Source organism: Amia ocellicauda, chromosome 4 (genome assembly GCF_036373705.1).
Source record: "Amia ocellicauda isolate fAmiCal2 chromosome 4, fAmiCal2.hap1, whole genome shotgun sequence".
In the NCBI taxonomy this organism is placed as follows: Eukaryota; Metazoa; Chordata; class Actinopteri; order Amiiformes; family Amiidae; genus Amia; species Amia ocellicauda.
This window is the reverse complement of record NC_089853.1, coordinates 6337248-6354544: the sequence shown is the minus strand read 5'-3', so window position 1 is coordinate 6354544 and position 17297 is coordinate 6337248. Positions and strand designations below refer to the sequence as shown.

Genomic DNA, 17297 nt, shown 5'->3' with positions numbered 1-17297 from the left:
CGCCTGTGCATTCAAAATAAAATACACAGTTTACTTAACGCACTATTTCCTTGCACCGTTTTTCTGCTGCCTGATCTCGTTTCTGCCCCCAGGACACTTTGCTTGCAATGGGGTTAAGAAGCACTGTGTCAATCCCACCAAGTGTCCCCCAGGATTCTGTCACAACAAACAACCGCCGACCTCGGCACAACAACAACAACAAATGCATCTTCCTCACCGCTGTGCAAGAGCGGGAGCGTCTTCGTCTTCTTCACCGCCATGCGTGAGTGGAGCCTCTTCATCAACGCCATTGGCCAAGAGAGCTGCTTGGCACTGGAGCCCCACAAAGACCCATTAGCACTTAATTTGCCAGTGACTCTCTCTCGGCTCGGCAGCTCTGGAGAGTCTCGTAATGAGTGAAGCCACTGTAGAGGAGATGCACGGATCCATTGCTGCTGCTGCAGAGGAGCTCATTAAACCCATCATGCGGTTTCTGTGCAGTTCTGTTTTCTCTTGTTGTTGTCTTTTTTTAACATTTACTTTTTCTTCCTCTTTTCATCCTGTTCACGGATTGAAATCTAACCCTTTGAAGTCGGCATGTGAAACGACACCCCCCGGCTCTCCTGCCAGGCTGTTTGCCCACACACTGACGCAGAACAGAGGTCTGAGGAAACGTGCTCTTCAGTGTAATTGGACCAGCTGCTTGTGTGCTTAAATGTCTTATTCCAGAGCTACACACGTCTCTGATCTTTTTTTTTTTTTTTTTCGGTTCTCACCCCCACCTCTGGGTCCTCTGCTTTCGCCTGCCAGCCATTTTTCACCCTGAGTCTGTCCAGACGCTGATGTTTACTGCAGTACAGGCTGCCTGGTGTAGGTCCTCAGGGTTTACTTTTAGGTTATGACTGAACTTGGATTATTGGATTTTTCTAGCCAGTCCCTGATGCAATTTTTTACGCAGAAGATAACGTATTCATGAAATTCTGTCTCTGCTGGTTGTTTCGTATTGTATTCAGGATTATTTTGATGGGTCCGTGCTATTGTGGATGTCGTGGGGGCCTGACACTGAATGTATATCAGTTCCCCGCAGTCTGTTCTCGTCCGAACGTGGTAAATTAATGGTAGTGTGATCTGAAACAACTTGTTTGAATTCTGACCACAGCGCACTACTCAGCCCGCTATCAGTCTCAAATTATAGCAATTTACCGCCGTTGCTTCTCTCCGTAAAGCGTTTGTGCCGAGGCTCCAGGTTTGAATTACTGCCTGCTTGGCCGGGATGGAGAGGGATTGTAAACATTTAGCGGCTAATGGAGTTACGTGCACAGAGAGGCACACGCAGGTCGAAGCGAAGCGGGAGTGAGTCTCTAATCAAGAGCGTTATCGCCGGGAAGCAGGGCAGCAGTTGGCATCTCTTCATCTGTATTCATTTAATGCTTTTATCGGGCAAATCAGACCCACAGAAACCCAGAGCGAAACAGAGCAGCCCTTGATTTTGCCTTGATTTCGTTTGATCGTTTTCCTTAGATTAGTTCTTTGAAGGAGACATTGCCGGGTAATGCAGACTGGCAGGTCAGACGATGCCCTGGACCCAGGGTGGTTAAGATTTGTGGAAGTATCTGACTCTGTAGTGAATTACTATTGCTTGTTCAAATAAAGGGACATTTTTTGTTATTGTTGACAGAAGCACGTATTGTCCCAGTGTTATACCTAATTATGTTTTAAGCCGTCGGGTTTGTGTCTTGGTAGGTTGGCTTCATTCCCCTGGCAAATCCTGTTCTGAGCAGTTATTTCATTCTTAAACTGTTTCTAAACGATCATGAGTTATAATCATATTTAAGCAAACTGGGTCATCTAAGTTACTGTATTTCAAGCCTGTGTTGTGTTCTTAGGATGTTGTTGGGGTTATTTATAGATTCATTTTCTTACTTTAGCTATTCAGAATGCTTGAACTATATTAATTGTGCTCTGGCTGTAAAATAATCAACAGTTTTTACCAAAGGGATGTAAAGGTAACAAGAAAAATTATATTTTTTTCAGTTGTGATCAATAAACATATTAGTTGAAGTCCATGATCTTTAAAGTGACATTTTGATAACCAAGTTTCACATACATTGTTAAAAAAGTTTAGGTTACCAAAAACTGAAACATAATGTACATTTCAGAGTTATATACTGTTACTACACCCTCTAAAGCATTATTTGTCAGTGTTATAAGCAGCTCCTGTGCATAGAAGTTACACTATATTCCTACAATGCACACATCGTTTGAAAGCTTATTCTCTTGCCTGCCAGCGCGTTTCATTCTGAAACACATCTGATTTACAGTTTCCATGTCGCCGGTCACAGATCACTCAGTTTCGATCAGATGTCTTTGCAAATAGGCTTGTTTTTTCAGAACAACCTAAGTATATATTATTTGATGTTCTATCAAACATAGAGAAGTTCATATCCAATTATGTAAAATTGTTGGGTTTTAGTACACTGTAAACTGAGTTTTCCATCTTGACATTTACGTGACATGACTTAACATGGATGGTCTTGTTTTGATCAGTAGACTGTCTGGTTCCAAAATGTCATAATAGTCAATATTCTGAGATTTTGTATTCCTACTCAGACCAAGTATTCCTACTCAGACCCTATTTCAGAATACGGAGGGGGTGCCCTTTTACATTTTGTTAAACAATTCTATGATTTCTTTTTGATCTCCAATTGTTTATTTGTTCTATGCTTAAAATACAGAGTACATTGAAAAATGTAGGTGTTCTAAAGCGGCAGAGTATGCCAAATATAATATTTGGCATATTGATTTATGGCTGTAAAATTGTTAACATGGGACTCCTAATCTGTTTCACAAGCCTCGGACAAAGGCAGACAGGACGTCCCTTTGTGCTGCTCTGTGCATCCTTCAAAGAGCTGCATTGATGTGGCACTAATCATTTTAAATAGCAATTATATTTACAGGCAGATTTTATGCAAACTGTAACTTGGCAAGTGGAAAGAAACTGCAGAGAACAGCAATCTTTTAATTTGATTTTTGTCTTAATATTTTTTTGCATGAGCCCACTAGCTATTTATGCACTTAGATGGGACAGTTAATCTCGTTAATAATATCACTCTCTTTCAGAAGTGTAATTAATTGTATAGGAAAAATAATAGCTTGGGTTCCTAATGATAATGTTCAATATCCATGGACCGCACCGGCCCGCTTTTGAACAGAAGGGCCAACGATAAGCTGGAGACACTGTGCATCTTCATACGAGGATGAGTTTGTATGTGCTCGATTTATTTATTCTCATCTGCGAACAGAAACGGTAGAAAGAACAGTGTAGAAACACACCCACCCACCATCTGGACGTGGACAGGAGCCCTGCAGTGAGGGATGATTGAAACTGTGTCCTGACTGCCATATTGGACCCAACGGTCCATACTGGAGAGAGATTGAAGGCCTGTGCGCTTTCATTCAAATTTAAAGCAGCAAAGACAGTGGGCCGAGCTTGGAGTTACAGCCCACTCCAGAGCACTCGAGGGGGTAACTGGTGTGAGGTAGATGCTTGCTTATCAATCAATCAATTAGTCAATCGATCAATTTCTATGTAATATAGTGCCCTTCGAAAACCAGCTGCCCCACAGAGCTTTCACCATCTGATCTAGACTGTATCCGTCTAACCTTGGCGCTGAACAGAATAAACGGATTTAACTAAAGAAGATTATGCTCTTTTTATATTATTGTTTAAAATGGTTTTATGTAATTAAGGATCATTGTCCTTCATGTAAGAACAGTAAAAGTGATGACAATGTATAATGGGGTAGTGAGTGGCCGAACTGTAACGTCCCTCTGGTTTTATAGATGTCCATGAGAAAGAAATCCATGTGCAGAATTAAGTATTTTCAGCAGATAATGAGTGCCATACACAGAACGGGGCAGGGCTACCTGTGTGTGTGACGGGCATTAAACCCCAGGCACGCAGTGCACAATCTCACCAGAGAGCAGGAGGGATTAGAGGGCCCACGTGCCCGTATTGCACATCTGTCACAGTGCAGCTGCTCCAACTCTGCTCTTGCCTGCTGCAACCCAGCGATATGGTTGCGAAACCCTTCTTCTAGTGCAGGCTATGCGTCGTTCCCCCTCACCACTGTTGGCAGGGGTTGTGAGGGTCGTGTGTGTGCATGCATCCATCCAAGAGAAGTTATTGTGAAGTCTTTCATTTGGAATATAATGTAATTGCTGCAGAAGAAATACCTGCCCCTCTCTCTCTCTCTCCCTGCCTCTTTCCTTCCTTCTCTGGGAAAAGAGAAGACAAATGTGTGTGTGTATGTGTGTATACCATCTCACCCCCCCCGGTGTTTAGACTAGTTTCAGTGATAGTGGCAGTACAGCTGTCATGTTAGACTGTATTCCATTTCAGATATTGCCTTTGTACAGTTGTTTGCTCTGCATGCTGTGTGCATAAGGTGCAGCACGTACACAAACATCAAACGAAAGCTGCGCAGTTAGAGATCTTGTCTCCCCCGCCCCCACCTCCAAGGCAGAGGGTCCGAGCTACGAGTCCCGGCAGGAGGATATTGTAGCTCAATTCATGACAGCCTCAAGAGTAGGAACTATACAATAAGACTTTTTAAACACCAATCCGAAACCAATTCTCAGGATGACACGTCAGTCCTCGATTCAAAGAAGCGTTGCATACTGCGTCCACATTGCATCTCTGCTGAGTCAGCGGAGGTCTGTCTGTGATGAATCCGGTCTAGTTTTGGTTTTAGCAGTGAATCAGCAAATCTGATTAGAGTTGAAATCCTTCCAACGCTTCTAGGTAACACAACTGCTGTGGATTGAGGTTGTTTTGCTGCTGCACTGGGGTTGTTTCCTCGCTCTCTGGGCCATATTTTGTGTGTACTTTATAAATTAATGCACAAGCAGATGTATTTATTTACACAAATGCACCTCAGGCCTACATAGGGTCAACCAGTAACTGCAAACTCTACAGAGATCTAAACTGCAGCCCTGCTTCTCAGACAAGAAACAGTTAAAAAAAAAAACAAAAAAAACTTTCTGCTGCCTCGAAAGCCTTAGTCATCAAGTGCAGGTGAGATTGCTTTATTAGTTTTCTCTCCCTTTGCTCTGCGATGTCACTCCATTTCCACCGCAGGGAATATGAACAAAATAAATTGAACCGACAGCCCCGAAGAGTGTGGTAATATTTCTACTTTGCCTTCTTACTCACGCATTCCCAAGTCAGCCGTGTATCGATCCCTCTGTGTCGGAGCGGACTGCCTGACAGGCTCGTTTATTTACCGTTGGGGTTTGGAGGAGAGAGTCGCTGACAGCTATGACTCTGATGATGATGGTGGTGATGGTGGTGGTGGCAGAAAAGCAGGGGTTTAGCTGCCCCCCCCCCACCCCACACTGCCTCTGTGAATCAGATGGAGATGGTGGAGGCTGGAGTTTTGCTGACATGTAATAAACTGGTAAGATGACATTTCATTCACATTATCTGTGTGCCTGAGCTGTGATCAGGAGGCACAGATCTGGAACACTGGAGAGAGGTGCTTGGCGGTTTGATTTCTTTATTTATTGACTGTTAGGACTGGTTTTTTTTTTTCTCTCTCTCCACTCAAGTCTCGGTTTATTAACTGGTCTCTGGATGAGCTACATAATCTCTCAAGCTGCTTCTTGGCCAATCCCTTCCTGTCCACTATAGCTGTCCCCCACTGACATTGGATTTGTATATCCTTACTTCCTATTGTGCTTGCTTTGCTGTGGGATTTTTTCCCCCCCATGATATATATTTTTATAGTAATATTTAGTAATAACTCTGTGAAGTCAGGTGATAGGGTCTCACAGAAGCCACAGTCTGTGTTTCTATAGTGCTGAGTATTAGTTATTAAACAGCAGCGTCTTAAGCAGTTTGCAGAACTGGGTTTTGTGTCTTCTGACCGATGGAGCTCAGGAAGGCTCTTAATTTGCTCTGTTTGCCACGCAGTGAGTCTGGGGGACTGAGCTGGTGCTTTGTTCCTCTTATCTCCATGAAGAAGTAATCTGTCTTGGTTGTAGCATCTGTGGTGGAGGCAACCATTAGGCCTAAGCCATAAGCCGCGGACCTCCGGAGATTTATTCTCTCAGGTCTTGTTCTCCTGTAGGAAGTTTTGTTTTTCTCTCCTCTCTGTGCCAAATTACTTTCTTTCTTGTTCTTCACTCTGTCTGTCCTCCGTGGTGACTTGTTAGGGAGGATAAGTGCTCTGCTAAATGAACATTGAATTGAATTGAGTTGAAAAACCAAGATTGCAACTATTAATTAGACTCGCTGTCTGTCACTGGATCACCTCGTCTCCTTTTGAGTGGAATAAGAATTAAGAACAGGCCAAATATAGCATCTGTGTCTGCAGATTTGACAGATTAGGGGTGTGAAAGTTTGTCCCCTTGTGTTTAAGTGCCTCTCCTCATTAAGCCACTTTTATAAACTGATTGCTTTGAGCTCGTTGCCCTGGTTGTGGGGAGGCCAGCTGAGGCTCGGTTGCCCTTAGGACGGGCCGCTCACACAAGTGTGGCTCGCGGTACAAAGATGGCCGCTGATGCCAGTCTGTCCGTCAGTCTCATCACAGGGCTGGTGGAGAGCGAGTGTCCTCTGCTGTGTCTCGGCACCGTCCACTCCTGTGTTTCTGTCCTGGTGCCGTGCCGTGTGTTGAGCAGGCTGGACTGTATGGCAGCCACAGTCTTGTAAGAAGTAAACACTGTCTGGAAGGTGAAGACATTTCCTTTCCCTCTGCTGCTTGCGTTTGTTCTTGTTTTATTCCATGGCGGAACAGTGATTAGTTTTAGTTTTTGCTCTTGCACAGCATTCAAGGTGCCAGACTACTTTTACAGCTGCAGTTAAAAGCCTGCCGGTCCTCTGCTGGTAATTTAGATGCGTGTCTATCATCCAGATATCCTCCATTGTACTGTTTTGATTTAACAGAGTTGTTGATTTGTAGTTGTGGTTAAAGGAGGAGACCGAACAGTGCTGACTATTCATAAAGTTTCTTGTAAATAGTATTCTGTCAGCACATAAGCATTCAGATACACCAAGAATAGGCAGCACTGTGGAGTAGTGGTTAGGGCTCTGGACTCGTAACCGGAAGGTCTACTGGGTGGTATAGGGACTAGGGGACCACAGACCGTTTCCCTCATCAAAATTTACCATATCCAATGTCTCTTTTTATTATGATGTATATACTATTTATTTTATATAATTTTATTTTAAACCGCTAAATCTTCATTTCAGTCCTCAGGGATAATGATTAATGAACCAAATGCCTTAATGATATTCAGGTTCTTATTCTGCACTGTGATGTGAGACCATGGCTGCTTCCTTTCGTCTGTGTGGTTTGAATTGTGTTGAGGGGGCTTTGCTCTGGAATCAACAACATCATTAAAGCGACACGCCCTATCCCATGTTCTTGTTTTGCAGAACCAGATCCTGACTGCTTTTTTTCCCCCCACCCCACGAAAGTGATGGTTCCCAAGAGTCTGCTGCAGTCCTAAGATTTCTCCCTGAGGATTTGACACTCCCGCCCAGGCTGCGATGACTTAAAGAAGAAGGCTGATTCGATAGAAGAAGAAAAAATGGAGAAAAGGAAACCATGCCCTCGCTTACTGGACTACCTGGTGGTGGTCGGAGCCAGGTACGTGTGTCCGCTGGGAAACTGTCACTCCCTCAAGGCCAGAGGTCTCCAATCCACTTAATCTCATAGGTCACCTTAAATCACCAATTTCTAAACACTGGGATCACATGGGAGTAATTAATCAATTAAGCAGCTCAACCAAGGGAATTCTTGACCTTAAGAGGCTGAAGGTATCAGGTGATGCTACAATGGTTTCCAAAGGACTGAAATGACCACCTGCTTCATTGATCAAAATGAAATACTCCCAGGTGTTTATAAATTGGTGATAGAAGGATGACCTCTAAAACCTACTGGATTGGGGCTCTCAGGACCAGGGTTGAAGACCCCTCCTCGAGGCTTTTCTGTCCCCGTTGTGCAACTCCCAAAGCCCCCAGCCTGACCTGTCTGTCTCTCCCCACCACACAGACAGCCGAGCAGCGACAGCGTGGCCCAGACCCCGGAGCTGCTGCGCCGCTACCCCCTGGAGGACCAGACAGACTTCCCGCTGCCGCCGGACGTGGTGTTCTTCTGCCAGCCGGAGGGGTGCCTGAGTGTGCGGCAGAAGCGCATGAGCCTGCGGGACGACACCTCCTTCGTGTTCACGCTCACCGACAAGGACACGGGCGTGGTGCGCTACGGCATCTGCGTCAACTTCTACCGCTCCTTCCAGAAGCGCATCGGCAAGTCGGACAAGGGCGAGGGGCACCGCGGCGGCCGGGATAAAGCTAAGGCGGCGGCCGCGGCGGCGGGGGCCCCTCCGCTGGGGGGCGTGGCAGGAGACAGGCCGGCCCAGGACGAGGGCGGCAGTGAGGGCTCCGAGAGCGGCTCCACCCTGCAGCTGCCCAGCGCCGACTCCACCCCTGATGTGAACAAGTCCCCGCGGGCCAAGCGCTGTGCCAAGCTGGCCCAGAGGCACCGCAACAGCACACTCACCTCGCTGTGCATCCTCAGCCACTACCCCTTCTTCTCCACCTTCCGTGAGTGTCTCTACATCCTCAAGAGGCTGGTGGACTGCTGCAGCGAGAGGCTCTCCAACAAGCCCGGCATGCCCAAGGGCATTCAGAGGTACAGCTGTCCGTGGGTCCCTGTGGGTCCCTGTGGATCTCTGTCGTTTCTGGTCCCTGTCACTCCCTGTCTGTCCCTGGCTATCTATCTGTCTCCTTTTCTTCCCGTTTTGTTTCCCCAACATGCTTCCTAAGATACCTCTGTTTGCTCAAATGTTTGTCTTCTATTCCTATAGTCCCCCTCTGTCCCACAACGACTCCACAATTACAGTGTGTTTGCTCTCGGCTGCTTCATTGTGTACTCTGCTCTGCATTACCCTTGATCTTATCCTGTGCATGTTTAAATACTGATTATAAATCACAATGGTGAAGGTGGGCGAGTGTTTGTGGTGAGGGGGATAGAGAAATCCCCAAAACAACAACACATTTTAGCCATTGTAGACAATGGCTTGTTAAATATAATATAATATAACAAGTTCTCTGTGAATAATAAAGATGAACACGCTATCACCCAATCATGGCCCTCTTCCCAGAGCTGCTGTAGCAGTGTGGTGTTTAATATTTCCCCCACATCCCCGCTGTCACGTTCAGTTCAGACAGGCTACTGCAGTCACCGCGAACGGCGCTTAATATTCCAGGCACAGCAGCTCGCCGACGAATTAAGATCGAGGGTTTTCATATTTCTCTGGCGCTCTGGTAATTTTTAATTTATTTAGTTCTTATATAAGATAACATGCCAGCCTCACAGCTCAGAGAAATGTCTCAATCTATTGTTCAGTGCAGAATTCGTGTTCGCTCTGCAATAGGAGAACAGATGTTCACACGGAAAGCCCTGTAATCTGTACGAGTTCACACATGTGCATTTATGGACGAATTGTTGGACTTGTACGTGACCTCACCAGCGCCAGTGAAATATGTTGTAGGTAACATACAGCCCACATGCAATAGTGCCTTTGATATGTTTTGACGGCTGTTTCTAAATGCAGTGATTTTTTTTTTCTATGATGGTTTAGCATATATGTGATGCTTGGTATTGTCATTTATTTAAGAAAGCCTTTTTCAATAAATTGTGTATCTCTGCTTCACCCAAATAGTTATTTATTTATATAATTTATTTGCTCTAGCCTTTGTCTGTGAAGTGCATCTTGCCAGGCACTCTAACCAGTTGTGTACTTGCAGTTGCACTGAGTGGTTTAACACCAGTGCATTAGAGTGAAGTGCAGCAGAATACAGGGGTCCAAATCCTGGTACCAGGTGGGAGAGAGAGGATTGAGCTTCCTGCACAACTTCCAGCTTCCAGCACAACTTCCTGTTGTGTCTGTGCCAGTGGGGTAGTGAGTTGGGCCTCTGTAGAAGCTCTCGTTCTGTAGCTATCGCTCCTCCATGCCGCTGTACTGCCGGATTCGCTGATGGCGTCGCAGCCGTATTGTTCTTTGCACGCCTCGTTGCTTTAAACAAGGTGACCGAAGTTAATTCTGTTTATTACAGGCTGTAAATCACCTCCTAGTGATGCCGCCACTTAAAACGGGCTGCAGTGTTCAATCAGTGCTGCTCAGTTAGCCTCTTGGACAGACTCAGGCAGAGACCTCGAGGCTGGGGAGAAATCGTTTAGCAAGAGGGTGATTCTTAATTGAAGTTTTTGTTTGTCGTGAAACATATTTCAGGAGTAAAAACCCTTCGCTGTCCCGTCGCTCTGTGCTGCTGCTTACTTCAGTGAGATGGCTGTACCTGCAGTGCGTCTCATTGCCATGCAGGCTGTGTTGGGATGTCCACACATCTGTTGTGTAAGAACAGCACACCCGGCTGAGGTTCTGTTCAGTATTAGCAGTTTTATAACTAGGGCTGTGAAAATTTTCTTTATCAAATCAAATATTTCCACGAATGAATCGTGATTAATCGCATGTTACAATAAAATAAAACATCTACATATAGAGTGTAATTCTAGCAGAATGGGTGTAAAATAAACCCAAGGAAAATCTCCAATCTAATCTTGTTTTAATAACAATTCCAGCAATCCAGTACAAAAGTATTCCCAAAATAAAATAACTGAGGTTGCTCCAGAGTTTTCTGCTTTTCATTATATACGTGCGGAGACACGCTTAACACAGGTTCATTTCCTGCTGTTTTAGAACAACATGGTAAAATAATTAAGGAACAATTCCACTGAGCATGGTCAAGTGTTTTTTAAGGGTAAATTATCATACATTTGTTTTTTTACTTTTCATTTATTACATGCATTATAAACAAGGCTAATAATAGACTGAATGTTTAGCCTGGCTACAGGGGCAGTAAGTCTGGTCGTCGGGATATGGGGCATTATTGAGTTTGATAGTGCTTTGTATTCACTTGAACTGCGCGGATGGAAAATACAGCTCTTGTTTTTGTCAGAAATGCATCCCTCCTGCATCGGGGGAAATGGAACAAATGGTTTGTAATAACGCAGGTTCCCCTGGAGGTAATGCAGACCTGAGAGAAGTCTTTTTGGAAAATGTGTCTGTCGCTCCTAATGGACTTTGCAGTGCTTTATTTGTGTATTTATGTATTTATTTGTGAAGCAAGCATTTCTCCGGGTGAGAAGTTCAGTGCCTAATGGCCGTGGAGTGGGCAGATACATTGTTGTCAACATGGTAAGAAGAAAAATGACCCCAGGCACTTACTGCTGCTTCTGGTCGGCCACTGAGCAATAGTGCGTCTTAAATTCCTAAGAGATACAAAGTAACAAGACTGTAATTGTTCCTGAAATGAAAAAACAACAGCACAATAGTGTGTGGCATTTAAATGACACAATCAGCAAAGCAATCCAGTGAATACAAATCCCCTCGCCTGCTCAGCGTAACAGCCTTGACTAGTCTCCACGTGGATGGCAAGGCATGTGGTCCAGGAATGCAGGAGGCAGTTGCTCCGTAACCAGCTAGTCAGTAACCACAGGTGCAATACAGTGACTGTACACTGTTATTATTCCCTCTCTCTCCCTCTCCCCCTCTCTTGCTCTCTCTCCATCCCTCCCTCTCTCTCTCCCTCCCTCCTTCCCCCTCCCCCTCTCTCTCTTGCTCCCTCTCCCTCTTCCTTGCCTATTTTTTTTTTCTGCCTCAAACAAGAAATGACCTTCAGATATTCATCCATCACGCTGACTCAGCCATCTTTTCTCTTTCAAGTGGCTTTCTTAATATAAACCTCCGGCAGATAACCACGAGGGGGGAGAGAAAAGCTTCATCATGCCCTTGTCGGCTCATCTCAGTGAGCTGCAGTGGAGATGTGAAAGTGCACACATTCAGCTGCAGGTTAGCTGACTAACAGCGGCACAGCGGAGGAGGGGGTGAAGTGCTGCCAGGTGTGCGATCCCGTGCTGTTTCTTTTCTCCCCCCCTGTTTTCATTTGCTCAATATAGCTGTGTACGTGCCCTAGCAAAAACAAAAAATTCTGTGTACTGATGCGCCATTTAGTTGCACGTTTTAAGGGTGAATTGGATCTGAAAACCAGACGGAGAGATGAGAAATGGACACGGATTCGACCATGGCAGTGTCCAAGGTGACGCTTATTCGGACTGACATTAACACTGATCTACATTATTTATACTGTATATTTATGAAGAAATTATTATTATTATTATTATTTTTATTTCTTGGCAGACGCCCTTATCCAGGGCGACTTACATCATAAGTGCAACTGTCAGCTTTGTGACATCATTATTTTACAGCATCTTGATTGCCTTTTATTTCAGAGACATTGTCAAAGGATTATACAGACACTCCAATTGTGTGTGTGTGTGTGTGTGTGTGTGTGTGTGTCTCTCTCTCTCTCTCTCTCTCTCTCTCTCTCTCTCTCTGTGTATGTGCGTCTCTCGGTCTCTGTGTGTGTGTGTGTGTGTGTGTGTGTGTGTGTGTGTCTCTCTCTCTCTCTCTCTCTGTGTATGTGTGTCTCTCGGTCTCTGTGTGTGTGTGTGTATGTGTATGTGCGTCTTTGTCTCTGTGTGTCTCTATCTGTCTCTGTGTGTGTGTGTGTGTGTGTGTGTCTCTCTCTCTCTATGTGTGTGTGTGTATATGTGTCTCTGTCTCTCTCCCTGTTTCTGTGCGTTTCGCTCCCTGTCTTTCGCTCTCTCTCTCTCTGTGTCTGTGTGTGTCTGTGTGTGTCTGTGTGTGTCTGTGTGTGTCTGTGTGTGTCTGTGTGTGTCTGTGTGTATTTATTCAGAGCACTAGTTATATAATTGCCTGGAAGCTCTTCGTACCTTTTATATCCGTACGGAGCCAGAAGCAGCTCTTTCATCCTGCATTTCATTTAGAGCCACAGCTGCTCAGCCCCCCCCACCCCCTCCCACGAGAGGAGAAAATTATGATCCTGCCTCCTCCAGTCGCCCCCTCTGGGGGCAGCTTGGCACACCAGCCTGCCGTCTCCAGCCCCCAATGGAGTCTGAACCACAGCCCGGCCTCTGCAGTCAACACTAATATTTACAAATCCATGCTGTGCTGCTGTGCTTCGTAGCAAAATGGCGCTTCCTCCCTCCAGGTCTACGGGGGGCGGAATGTGTTTCGGGGACGTCCCGGGCAGAAAGACGTGATCGAGGAGGCCTTGGGTTTGTTCTGCAGCCCATCAGAATGTATCCGTATGAGATTTCACACGTCAGGGCAGCTCAGGAAGGGATAGCACCTTAATTTTAATGTTTTTATTCTTTCTTTTAAATGTTGACAGTTTATACTGGTTTGTCAACTATAGACCTGATATAGTCCTGTCTTACATCATTTAATTTCGCCCACCCCCCATTTTTAAAACGTGAACAATAGGTTCAAAAGGCCATGTGGGGCAATGCTGGGAGTTACTTTCATTGCCTCCAGAATCCAATTAAGCCTGTTTGTTTTTCGGATCAATACACCAGTACGGCTCCAGAAGTCCCTCTGATTCCCGTCTCTGCGCTCATCATTAACTCTGCGCTCCGTGTCTCCAGAGACCGGAGTCCCCCTGTAGGAGTATAGATCGGTGGAAAACCCAAAGATCGCCTTGTCATCATCTTTAAAACTTCGCAAAAACTCTTCTGATGGATTGGATTTTAGTCCTGAGCCATCTGGGGGTTGTTGTGCCTGTAATTTATGCACAACAGCCAACTGCTGATGCTGCCCACCGGCACGCTGTTGAGGCAGAAGGATCAACTTCACATCACAAGTACATCTCCATCGCCACCGATTTGTGCTTTCTAATGACCGCGATTGCCTCATGGTTTGGTATAGCGACAGTTGCTACGGGGTTGTCTAAAAGATTAGGATTTGGAATTCTAATACGGGGATTAATTTGTTATTTTAAAGAGATTAGTTTCCGTTGTGTAGTTCGTCCCTCTCCATCACGGGAGGGCTGTGTGTGGAATAGGTCCACTGGTTTGTCAAGGTCGTTGTGCACAGGGACGATGTGAGGATACTTCTAACCGCAGGATTGTGTCTCTCTGCTCAGAGGAACGGGTTTGTGTGTCTCGAGGAGAGGACGGGGTTAATGCCTGCTGTGTACATGTTGACAATGGCCTGCAGGGAATAAAGGAAACCAAACAAAAAGGAAATACAATGTGGCAGTGCGTATTGTGTCTCCGTTTTCTCTTTCTTTTTGACTGGTGTACGGCTTTGTGTTTCAGTTTGGCGAAGCCTCCCGGTGCGTCCGCCCCCTCACCGCACACACACACGCCTCGGGCTGCAGTCAGAGCTGGCACCTTTTCTGTCGGTTTTTCTGGCGGAACACACAAACGTGTCACAGAAATGTGTCACAGGTGTCTCAAAGCTAAAGGAAGAGGCCTGTGTTGATGTTTAGCTTTTCGACGCACAAAAATCACAAAAACACGGGCCTTTCAAACCGTTGTATGTTTCTCTTAACTCGGTTGGTTAATCGTGGTGCATTTCTTACTGTCTGACCACCTAACTTCTCCTTTGGGAGAAGAACAAGCTCAACCTGTCTTGCCTAGTCTTGCCTTGCTCGGCTTTATGCGACCACACGCATCATTTTGTGCAGATTGTGTGGAGACCCGCAAATAACGAGTGTGACAAGATTGCTTATCCAAGTACTGGCTCTAACTGCATACCTTAAATCTGCCCCTGAGGGTTGGCCAGGAGGTTCAGGACGTCCCTCCCCATTGAGCAGATTCATTAACACCCTCCTCCCCACCTGCCTGTCCTCACAGCTGGTCCCCTGGATGGTAGGACCGGGAGGGAGGATGTGGGACGATAATTTATGCAAACAGATGCCGGATGCCGGGGGGCTGACTTTTATTATTAATGCCACAGGGACAGATTAGGGCCTGCCGGAACCTATTGAGCTCTGCTTAATTTGGAAACCAATTAGATGTTCATTTAACTTCTCCTTCTCTGCCTTTTCCCCCTCCCCAGATGACCCATCATTTATACTTCATACTGTGGGGGATGTTTAGTCCTTGACTAAAATCTTAACCTGATACCACACCGAAGGGTGAGAAACTGAGGGGTTTAGACTTTCTCCACTTTCTGGGGGGTGAAAGGAACAGGCTCTTGTGATAACGGCACGATCATCTTCACACTGAACCCAAGCGTGAATGAAGGGCTCTCAGGTGTCCGGTGTGGCTGTGTTGCTGACAGTCCAATTTTCACGTTCATGTCTCTCTTGAAAGCGGAAAATGTGATTTAGTGTCCTGCAGCGAGAATAAACCAACCAAACCAAAAAAAACTAGCCTACTAGTCCTACTCTGGGGACTGTTGATGATACAGAGAGCTGTGCTTCTGGGACGTGCAGTTTCAGTGACTCAGTGCCGTGTTTTCTCTGCAGGGACACGATGTGGCGTGTGTTCACCGGCGCCCTCTCGGTGGAGGAGAAGAACAGCGCGCTGCTGCAGGACCTGCGTGAGATCGAGTCCTGGGTGTACCGGCTGCTGCGCTCGCCGGTGCCCGTGGCGGGGCAGAAGCGTGTGGACGTGGAGGTGCTGCCCCACGAGCTGCAGCCCGCGCTGACCTTCGCCCTGCCCGACCCGTCCCGCTTCTCGCTGGTCGACTTCCCGCTGCACCTGCCCCTCGAGCTGCTGGGGGTGGACGCCTGCCTGCAGGTCCTCACCTGTATCCTGCTGGAGCACAAGGTACGGTATGGTGCTGTGTTTCTGCAGTGCATTGTTGTATGATATCGTGCCACTACAGTGTGTTACAGTGTATTAGGCGTGACGCTGCTCTCTCTGTGCCCCCAGGTGGTGCTTCAGTCCCGCGACTACAACGCCCTGTCCATGAGTGTCATGGCCTTCGTGGCCATGATATACCCCCTGGAGTACATGTTCCCCGTCATCCCCCTGCTGCCCACCTGCATGGCCTCCGCGGAGCAGGTGAGTCACCGAGGCGCTGCGGTTATCCTGCCACGCCCCCTTGGCGCCCGTGGGGCTGGAGCCGGACACAGCCTTGTGTTGCTATTGCGTTTGATCGCTTCTCCCTTTGTTTCTTTCAATCAAACAATCAATCTTTATCTGAAAGATCACCTGTCACAAAGGAATTGTGTACATGCAGTGCACGTCAATGTATACATTAGAAAACAATACGTAAACAAGTCGAGAGAATATTATTCAATTATACCCAGTACAAAAACACACCATGAGTTAAACAGAAAACCTCCTGGAGGAGTAGATACATCTCTGGGGGTCCGAGGCCTGAGTGCACGCAACGCACACAATCTCTCAATGAAGCACAATTAAATACAGCTCTGGAAAAAATTAAGAGACCACTCCAAGTTCAGAAATCAATGTTAAGTGTTCTTTTAATTTTTTCCAGAGCTGTATATTGATTTTTATTTTATTTATTTGCTTTTGTCATGACTTGCTAGACGTCCAGTGAAACCGGTTCTCTCCCTGGTTGAGCCGCTGGCCCTGCAGCAGTTCACATGGGCCTGTAAATAACCACACTCTTCTCACCCCCCAGCTCCTCCTGGCCCCCACCCCGTACATCATCGGCGTCCCGGCCAGCTTCTTCCTCTACAAGTCCGACTTCCGGATGCCAGACGACGTGTGGCTGGTGGACCTGGACTGTAACAAGGTCAGTGCCCACCCCCCACCGCCACGGACGGCCCATCGATGTCCTGGCTGTCCAGCTCTCAGTTTTATTCCCTCATTCATATATATATATATATAAGTGCTTTAGCAGTAAATATAATTACAATAAAACCCACGGATGTAATGTTCTTGGAGTCATGATAGCAGATCCTTCTGAGAATGTGATATTGTGAGAAAACAATATTAATAACTGCCCCCCCACTCCCCACTCCTCCAGGTGATTGTGCCCAACAATGCCGAAAGCCTGCCCGTCCTGTCGGAGCCCGAGTCGACGGAGCTGAAGAAACACCTGAAGCAGGTAACGGAGCCTCAGTGTCTCATTCAGTAGTCTCCTGTGTTGAGCCAGGCTTCCCCACCCTGGCCCTGGAGGACCCCCTACCCTGCTAGTTTCTGTTCCAGCTGAACTCCCAATTACTTTATTGAACCCTTAATTTGAACTAATAATTTCATAAATCTGAATATTTTAATACTTTTTGAACAGTAGGGGTTTTAAGTGAAGTTTAGAATTGTATAAACTTATTAAAGAACCAGCTCTTTTATTACACAAGTCATTAAAAGTCAAATCTAAGCAGTTTGTTACTTCACTTAAGGCTCAATTAAGTAATTGAGATCTCGGTTGGAACAAAACCTAGCAGGGTAGGGTCTGCTCCAGGACCA

The 17297-nt window shown here is 46.2% G+C and overlaps 1 protein-coding gene across 41 annotated transcripts in view; it reads left to right on the top strand.

Annotated features, from left to right (window-relative positions):
• madd (MAP-kinase activating death domain) overlaps positions 1-17297 on the top strand; it is a 67580-nt gene that overhangs the window by 13774 nt on the left and 36509 nt on the right. For all 41 annotated transcript variants that reach the window (XM_066700744.1, XM_066700763.1, XM_066700764.1 and 38 more), the window contains exons 2-7: positions 7418-7631; positions 8037-8675; positions 15383-15686; positions 15792-15923; positions 16510-16623; positions 16858-16938. In XM_066700744.1, the coding sequence (XP_066556841.1) occupies positions 7573-7631; positions 8037-8675; positions 15383-15686; positions 15792-15923; positions 16510-16623; positions 16858-16938 (1329 nt within the window). In that variant the 5' untranslated portion in view covers positions 7418-7572. The remainder of the gene's footprint in view (positions 1-7417; positions 7632-8036; positions 8676-15382; positions 15687-15791; positions 15924-16509; positions 16624-16857; positions 16939-17297) is intronic.